Source organism: Lactuca serriola, chromosome 6 (assembly GCF_051521515.1).
Source record: "Lactuca serriola cultivar US96UC23 chromosome 6, Lser_US96UC23_V15, whole genome shotgun sequence".
Lineage (NCBI taxonomy): Eukaryota > Viridiplantae > Streptophyta > Magnoliopsida > Asterales > Asteraceae > Lactuca > Lactuca serriola.
The window spans coordinates 172537919-172547588 of NC_136413.1; the positions used below are offsets into that span (position 1 = coordinate 172537919).

At 39.0% G+C, this 9670-nt stretch overlaps 2 protein-coding genes across 2 annotated transcripts; one reads left to right on the top strand and one right to left on the bottom strand.

The window, feature by feature from the left end:
• The first annotated feature begins 3449 nt into the window (after positions 1-3449).
• Positions 3450-6697, top strand: LOC145057383 (putative serine/threonine-protein kinase At1g54610). Its single transcript, XM_079005208.1, has 7 exons — positions 3450-4025; positions 4218-4502; positions 4583-4900; positions 5160-5381; positions 5464-5558; positions 5903-6008; positions 6223-6697. The coding sequence occupies exons 1-7, from the start codon at positions 3594-3596 to the stop codon at positions 6568-6570; spliced, it is 1806 nt and encodes a 601-aa protein (XP_078861334.1). The 5' UTR covers positions 3450-3593; the 3' UTR covers positions 6571-6697.
• LOC145057384 (protein S-acyltransferase 8-like) lies at positions 6668-9444 on the bottom strand. The gene is made up of 5 exons (XM_079005209.1): positions 9025-9444; positions 8094-8279; positions 7640-7945; positions 7326-7559; positions 6668-7239 (listed from the first exon to the last, which is right to left on the bottom strand). Exons 1-5 carry the CDS (start codon positions 9061-9063, stop codon positions 6907-6909), a joined length of 1098 nt encoding a protein of 365 aa, XP_078861335.1. The 5' UTR covers positions 9064-9444; the 3' UTR covers positions 6668-6906.
• Between the last annotated feature and the right edge of the window lie 226 nt (positions 9445-9670).

Genomic DNA, 9670 nt, shown 5'->3' on the forward strand with positions numbered 1-9670 from the left:
TACGGACCTAGTGCCCTATAGGTATACATTGGCAGCAGTGGACCTAGTATCCTATAGATGAGCACTGGCAGCTGCGCCACAACCCGTAGATGATTTAGATCTACGGTAAACGTCCTAGCAGCTGCGCTATAAGGATAGTATCGGCAGCTGCGCCTAATAGGGAGCCTTATGACCATGACAGTAGTGTTTAAAGGTCAATACCGGCAGAAGCGCCTCATAGAAAATGTCCTAATTCTGGCAGCTGAGCCTAAGTGACAATATTAGCAGCTGCGCTTGACCAATGTGTCATTGGCAACAATGGACTTCATGTTGTTTCCTTAGGATGATCCTTAGGAATGAATGAATGAGAAATAGCTGATTCTTAGGGTAGATCCTTAAGAATAAAGAAGATAATGGGGATGGGTAATTGGGTTGATTGTTTGATTGTTTAAACATAATAATTATATTATTGTGGGTTGAAAACCCTATGTACTCACCAGGTTTCCCAACTTGACCCACTCAGTTTATTTATATCACAGGTGTTGATATGAAGTGACATTACACTGAGAGATTTAAAGAGATGTAGATCACTAGTGTAAATAATTGTAAGTTCTGTTTATGCTTATGTTTCTGTATTAACGATGACATCCCAAACGTTTTAAAATGAAATAAATACGTTTCTTCGAAAATGTTTTAATAACGTATTTACCATGTTTTTCTGGGAACAAATTCCGCAACATTTTTATAAAATGAAGTACTCTGATTTTTATAAAGCATAAAAAACATCGGTCTTTTTTGGCCGTGAAAATGGGGATGTCACAAGATCTAAGGCCAATCCTTGAAGCTTCAATGATTCCCCTTCCTCTTCTTCCTTTAAATCACTCAAAGATGGCTTGGAAGCTTGAATGGGCAACAATGGGGCTTAGGGTTCGATGTTTTGGGTGAAAGAGGCAGTAAAGGAACCTTAGGGGAGAGAATGAGACGTTTAAATAGGCTCCAAGTCCCGAATTTAGGGTTTTCCTCGCACAGACCAGACTCGCCGAGTCCCCTTGGCCGGCTCGCCGAGTCGGTCACTTACTCCTCGACCCGGATACCGCTCGGACTCGCCGAGTCTCCCCTTAAAGTTAAGGTTTTCTTTCCTTTCTTGACCTTCAAAACTTTGGGTGTTACACTTCAACACTATCTTCCTGTTCCCACCAGAAACTGGAACCCAAACCCGACCACACCGGGTCAACAACCCCCGACTGTTGGTGACAAACATGTCGATTTCGCCCCTGATCCTCTCTTGCTTCTAGTTCTCCTTCCTAACTCTCTCTACCTTTGCCTCTCTGATAAAATCCAAAAGTAGGGAATCAACGAATATCCTCATACACATATCCCCAGCTGAAGATCCAACAGATTTGCGGCACAAGACATCTGCTACCACATTCGATTTACTCGAATGGTAAATGATCTCACAGTTATAATCGTTGACCACGTCCAGCCACCTGCGTTGCTTCATGTTCAGGTTTGGCTGGTCCATAAGACATCGCAAACTCTTGTGATCCATGTAAACGGTACAACGGACCCCACATAGATAATGTATCCAAATCTTGAGGGCAAACACCACTGCCCCCAACTCCAGGTCACGAGTAGGATATCTCGCCTCATGCAGCTTCAGTTTCCACGAAGCATAAGCAATCAATCGTCCCCATGCACAATCGGGTCAAGTACATACCAAATATAGTTACGGGCTTAAACACTACTCCAATAGCCTCTACATAAGAACCACCCCCAAACCAGTGATGAATGGATCAGAAAATACCACGAAATCCTCGACACCCTCTAGAAAGGTCAACATTGGGGACTCACATAACCTTTGTCCCAATGTCTGAAAAGCAATCTGCTGCTCAGGGCCCCATCGAAAATCCACTCTCTTCCTCGTCGGATGAGTGAGGGGTACTGTGATCTTGGAGAAGTCCCGAATAAATCTCCGATAATATCCCGCAAAACCCACGAATCTCCTAATCTTTGAGGGATATTTCGGAACCTCCTACTGCATCACAACCTCGATCTTTGCCGAATCGTCGAAAATCCCATCCTGGTTAACGAGATGTCCTAGGAACTTGACCTCTCGTAACGAAAACTCACACTTCGAGAACTTGGCATACAACCATTCCCGCCTCAACACCCCCAAAAGCTCTCGAAGGTGCTCCTCGTGTTACTCTCTGGTCTTGGAATACACAAATATATCATCAATGAACACAATAATTGATCGATCGAGCATCGGCTTGCATACACGATTCATCAAATCCATAAACACTGCAGGCGCATTGGTGATCCCAAATGGCATCACCACGAGCTTGTAATGCCCATAATGAGTCTGAAACACGGTCTTCTCCACGTCCTCCTCTCTCACCCTCACCTAATAATACCCCGACCACAAGCCGATCTTGGAGAACCAAGATGCACCCTGCAAAGGACCCTTAGAGGCATGGAAATAACTATGTACTTTAAAAAAAAAAATCAAGGTTCCTACTTTGAGATGAAAGACCTTGGCATCATAATTTATTTTCTTGGTTTTAAGGTTCTCTATCGAATCCTCGAGTGTTTATCTATGTCAGGAAAATACATCTCCGACCTTTAATCTAGAGCATGCATCAGACACAACTAGTTTTCTTCAAACACATTTAGATCATAATATTCGCTTAGCTACTCTTATACTTCGAGCTCCAAGTTTGCATAGCCAATTAATTGGCTCTCTAATAGTATACCTTACACTTTCTCATTTGGATTTTGCTTATAACATGCACATGGTTGGTCAATTCATGGTCGCCCTTAGCTTTAATCGTTACTCGTCAATGTAATTATGTATCATATTGTATCTTAAGGGGACACTATTTCTTGGTATTCATATCTCCTCTAACATCATATATATGATCCTTAGGGCTATTCCAATGCTAACCAAGACGGAGACTTGACATATCTTTGCTCCAGTATCGGGTGTTGACTGTATGTATAACTATAAGTTGTTCCTCATATTCTTGTACTTTGAAATTTTCAATCTTTTATCGAAATTTTCATCACTTGAAATACGCCTAAAGTCGATGGAAAGGCAAGTTGTTGTCCCATTAACTTGGTGTATTCGAAAGTTGTCTAACGTACTTGGACCATATATACCAATAAACTTATTATTATAAGTTGTTCGAGATAGTTACTAGCAGCCAAACAAATCACCAAAAATCTAAAATATAAATGTTTTGAACTACTTAATTATAAAGAACCATTATCATAGAGGCAAAATGAAACAAGCACTACACTTTAAAAATTAAACGATTTTAAACAAAAACAAAAAAGAGCATCACATCGAATCACTCTCCTTTTGACACGTGGTTTAAGTTATCTTGGATGTATTATAGAAAAAGGTAATCTTATGGCCGGCAACCGGCGGCCACATGGTCAACTTTTCATTCTAACCCCTCGAAACCAAATAAAACGCCTGCATTTGTTTCATCTCCTTTGAACCAAATATTTTGTCTTCTGCAACTCCTTTTTCTTGTCAATGTCACCTTCAATCCACCACCAAACAGTCTGTCAAACATCAATTAAACAACCATAACATAGTTTTCTCCAATATGGGTTGTGCTCCTACAAAGCCCTTGTTGGATACATCCCATCAGGGTCTCCACAAATTGAAAATGGAAAATGGGTACGTTAGAGGTGGATCAAGAAAGTCAGTTTCCGGCGGCCGGAATTTGAGCAGCTCCGGCGGCAGTAGCAGCAGCACTGGTAGCCGGAAGGAGAAGATGCTCATGAATGGTAAAGAAGGGAAGGAGGCTGGAAGTACTGTTAGGAGCACAGGTAGTGGTGGTACTAGTAGTAGTGGTGGTGGTCGTGGCGGCAGTGACGGTGGTGTGGTGACGCGGAGGAGCAGTGTGTCACCGAAGCTTGATAATTCCGATGAGTTAGTTGATGGGTGGCCGAAATGGCTCACTGATAATGTCCCAAAAGATGCTCTTGATGGATTGATCCCTAAGAGTGCTGACGCTTATGATAAGCTTGATAAGGTCACCACCATATCTCACTTTTTCTTTGATAATTATAAACTTATAATGCATGCATATGGTATCCATACGTCCACAATGATTATGGATTATGGATTATGGATGTAGGAAACGTAAAAACTAAAAAACACACTTGTACTTTTGCAATTTTACCGATTTAGCTGCTTAATTAGTATAGTTTTGTTCGTGTTATAGGTGGGATCGGGGACTTATAGCAATGTGTACAAGGCTCGAGATCGAAAAACCAAGAAAATTGTGGCTCTCAAGAAAGTTCGTTTTGACACTTCTGAACCTGAAAGTGTAAAGTTTATGGCACGAGAGATCATGATGTTAAGGAAGCTTGATCATCCCAATATTGTGAAGCTTGAAGGTTTAGCAACATCACGAATGCAATACAGCTTATATCTAGTATTCGACTATATGCAAACCGATTTATCAAGGATTATTTCTCGACCCGATGAACGGCTTACTGAGCCTCAGGTTCGATCTTTTTATTGCATAAATATCTTCGTCCTAACGGATGTTGATCTTTTTTCTTCTATAACACGTATCGTTTTCAGGTGAAATCATATATGCAACAATTGCTTTCGGGCCTTCAACACTGTCACGAAAGAGGGATTTTGCATCGAGATATTAAGGGTTCGAATTTATTGATTGATAGAAATGGGATGCTAAAGATAGCCGATTTTGGGCTTGCAAACTATTACAATCCAAAAAGACCTGTTGCCCTCACAAACCGAGTTGTGACACTTTGGTATCGAGCCCCCGAGTTGTTGCTAGGTACGACTCATTACGGTCCAGCTATCGATCTTTGGAGTGCCGGATGTCTCTTGGCAGAAATGTTTGCAGGAAGGCCTATTATGCCCGCAAGAACCGAGGTCAACTCAAACCATCCGAATCTTGATTTCACACAAAGAAATATTTTCGGAAGTAGAATCTCCGAGATTCTACTTCCGAACAGAATCCAACAAAATGTTGGATTCTGATATGAGATAGAGTCGACCTCATGTAAGGTCGACTCTACTTTATATTTAGTCAAGAGCAGAAACCAAATAAAACATTTTGCGGATTTCATGGTTGATGAATTGATATTTGCATTAAGTTTGTAGATCATAATGTAAGTTTATTCGCATTCAGGTTGAACAACTTCACAAGATTTTCAAGCTTTGTGGGACACCGCCCGAAGATTATTGGAAGAAATTGAAGTTATCGACGACGTTTAGACCACCACATTCATACAAATCGAATCTTCGAGAAGCTTTTAGAGACTACCCGAGATCGGCATTGGGACTTTTAGCCATTCTTCTTGCTCTAGATCCAGTGTTTCGTGGTTCGGCTAGTTCTGCCCTCCAACACGAGGTAAACACAAAACCAAACTCTTTTGTTTTGACCTTAAAATCTATATGTTAGAATCTAAAAAGAAACTATTCGATGATTGTAGTTCTTTCACACAAGCCCATGGGCTTGTGATCTTAGTGGTTTGCCCGTGGTTAAAGTAGACGATGATGATTTGGCTCAAACAAACGAGCCACGAAAGTAAGTTCATCGAACCTTGACATGTTGAGTTTAGAAAATGAATGTTGCTTCCTTTTAACTTAATAGACTTAATAGACTTGATGAGAACACAACTTAATCCAATAAGCTATATATAAATGTTCCTTTTTAGCTAATACAAAATTAAAAAAAAAAATGAATAGGGAAAGCTAGAGAAATGAATGTGAGATAACTTATTCCAACAAATTTACCTTATTTATCTAATTTTTCCATATCTTAAAGCATGTCGTTATTTTCTCAAATATGTTGTCAACGTCATTTGTTCAAACAAGACTTAATTGGGTAAAAAAGTAAATAAGGCCTTAATAATATGATTTTTGGAGCAGGATTAGAAAGTCGAGGACGCGACAAAGGTCTAGAACTCTGAAAGAGCAACGAAAAAAGGATCAAACTACCGAAAATTCAAACGTAGATTCGGCTGCTCCAAAAGAGGTACATTATTATATTTGCACCTCCTATTGCTCCTTCAAGCCACAATCATTAGAAATGCATAACACTTATAACACTGGTGTTCACTAGACTTATCATGAACCAGGCCCAAGCCTCTTGGGCCTGGTTCAACTTCATCTTCAAGTTCATCTTCAGTTCTCTATGCAGCTCATTTAATTATATATAATTACAATCATTCGTCTCTCATGTTTTGTAGGAAGCCGAAAAGAAGCAAGAAGTCGAGATAAAAATCGATGAGCTTGTGATAACCAAAACAAGCCCGTTTTCGCATCGTGGGGGCCCAAGCCCAACCAAAGAAACCCTAGCTCCTCTACCCTCTCCAGACAATTTATACCAACGCTACAGAAGACAAATGAGTGAATCACACCCTAATGCAAAAATGAACATCAAGAATCGGCCCCCATTACCCGGTGCTAAAAGATTATCTGACAAATACGGTGGCATGATCGATGAGCATCTGACTCATGTTCCAAGATCCTCTTCCACAAGAGAATATCGAAACATGGATCAAAGAAAACTCGACTTCAATCTACACGATGATTAGATTGATATATACAACACCATGATACTATTTTTAGTTTTTGTTATTTGAATTCGTTATTTCTATCTTCTTCCCTTATATTTTTACATAAAACGACTAATTTATAACAAAACTACAAATACACTTCAATTCCGATTTTAAAGACCGGACCAAAACTTAAATAGTTAATATACACAAAGAATGAAGCCAGATCCACAAGAACACACCAATACACCATTACACAAACACACCAATGTAGACTCAAAATGACAATTTTACCCTCTCGGAAACATGTACACCATCCACACACCCTTGTAAGTTTTAACAAGCTATGAAAGGATTGAAATGTAAAAATGGAGGTTAAAGTTCAATGGAATCATTCCCTCTGCTGCGTATTTCTGATTCAATATCTTCAATGTTATGACGTTGTGAGATCTTTAAAATATCTCCTCCAAAATCAAGATCATCTTCTACCTTCATGCGGCGATTCTCCGGCGCACCACCATCATCGGTGCCGGAATCCCGGGCGGTGGTTGGCGGTGGCCGGTGGACTTCTTCTTGGACAGGAGCCCGGAACTTGTTCTTTGATGGCTTTATCTTTGTGCAGAAAACTTCAAGGAAGTTGTTTATGCAACCACGATTATAAACATTGTATCTGTTGTCTGATCTGTATCTGAAGTTTTCATACGTTGTCTGAAAATAAAAAAAAATAAAAAAAAAAATGAAATACTCGTGAAAATGGAATTATAAATGATCTGAAAAGTGATTATGTGAGTAACCTGGTTTGAAGAGATAAGGTAAAGATGAAACCCAGTGAGGCCACCAACAAACCAAAGTGAGATGAAACAATAAGCCATTAACACAACTGATGCAGGAGACTCTTGCATGGCTTTCCAAACAGTTCCCTTCTCATCTCTCATCAAAATCTTGATGTATAAAGCCGACATTGAGAATATGTAGATGCAAAGAAGTGTTGAGGAAGACACGAATAAAAAAAAGAAACGATAATTTCGCTGGATCACAACATAAACCATTAGTTTCATGAAAAAAGAAAAAAGAAATGATGGAAAGTATAATGACACTGAAATCATACCAATCCGATGCATTGGCCCACCCAAGGGCAATGATGATCAAAGCGCTCAACACAATTGTTACAAATGGAACAATGAGAGCAACGAGGAGGGCGATAAAGCATGCATGTGTCACAGTATTTGACTTTGACCGAAACCCCGTTGACCATGACTTCTTTTGTTCGCGGGAATTGTAAAGTCGGTGTTTGTCTTTCTCCACTTTCTTGTGATATTGATGTCTCGTATCGAAATTCTTCCTCCGGTGGATGCAAGTTCCGCGGTATTATCCCCGGATCACGCGCCGATGTAAGCAGAAGAAGCACCAAATCCTACCAAAATCAACATGTCATCAGGTCGGTCAGAACATGACATGACAGGTTGTACTGTGTTTGACATGACACTGTCTGAAAATGACATGACAGGTTGTACTGTATAATGAGACAAATTTAGTGCGGGGTGAGGGTTAAAAGGACTAACGTAGATTGTAAATACGATTGCTGCCACAATGATGGCGTATCCTGCATTATATGATGGGAATTCATGGCGAAGATGTCTTCCAACAAATATACAAAAAATAGCAACGGGAACAATGATCATTGAAAAGGAGGCGAGAAGAGACTTGGCATCTGGACCGAATATCAATCTCCCTCCAAGAAAGAATTTCTGAAAAGAAAAAAGAGAAATTATGATATTTTAAATAAATGCAAAAGACCCAAATTGGAAAGTTGTTACGTATTTTTATTGAAGGGTAAGAAACAAATATAGAAACATATTTACCCAACTATGTGTGAAATGAAATCTAGTGTTTGGGTATCATATCAATTAATGTATGATACTAAAATTAGAAATTGTTATTATATTTCCATTTTAGTTGGATTCTTTCTAGGTGAGTAAATTGAATGTGGCTTATGGCTTGATTTTGACCTAAGCAAGAGGTCAATGAAACATAATTTAGAGAGAAGTTGTTTTGTTATATAGATTGTATTTTCTTTTTATGTTACAAACAAGGAAGATCACAACGATGATTCTCTTTTATGGTTACCATAGATAGTGATTTTGTAGCTACAAAGTTGATCTTTTGTAAGTACTCATATCATTATGTATCATGAAATAAGAAACTTATGAGCCAATAATATCTGATATATAAAATGCCAAGAAAACATGTTTAAGCAGCATCAATCATGTATATTGCACATGGGGACAAGTCGAACCCTAAGGCCTAACCAAATAATCAACAAATGCAATCAGTAGCCTCGATTTCAATCAACAGAATAGGGGAAAAGTAGATTTTAATTCATCATCGCTAAACAAAAGCAATCCCACGAAATCATTCAAATAAACAGCAAATCTGAAGCTAACGCAGATTACCAAAAACCAAATAAGTCAAAATCGAAATTTGAAATCTTACATTTCTCCCTTTCCAGACTTCGTAAACCCTCTTCGCCATGTGAAATCAAAAACCCAACTCGTAGGACAATTATGCGGGTAAAGAATAGAATATCTGGAACTTATTACAGCTCATAGCTCCCTATTCTTTCCGCAAGACCCACAAATGGAAAACTTCAGTAGATAGTTTAGACAGCAGAGGGTTATTTCGAGAAGGGGGAAAAGTTAGTAATTTAGTGTGACGAAAGGGTTTTGTCAGTGGTTTAGGATCTGAAAGAGGGAGGAGATGGTCGCCGTCGTCGTGGTGGCGGTTTTGCGTATTGAGGGCATGTTTAATGGGGGGAATGTTTTGGGAAAGCAGCTTATTTTTCTAGAAACAAAATCCCTCTCTCATGTACTTACTATTCACTCTGCAAATTACAAGTCGTTCCCTTGCTGTAATGACTAATCAATTTTGGCTTTTTGTTTATGCTAAGTATATGGCTAAAGGGCTTATGAGTTTTGACCATGTTTATAGATGATAAATAGAAAAAAATGTCTGGTTTAGTTACTATTTTCTTTTAAGAAATAGTCAAAATTGATCTAATCATCAAAATATTCATCAATTTTTTAACTATTATTTGTGAATTGATGGTCTCTTTATGAAATAATGACCTCATCTTCAAAAT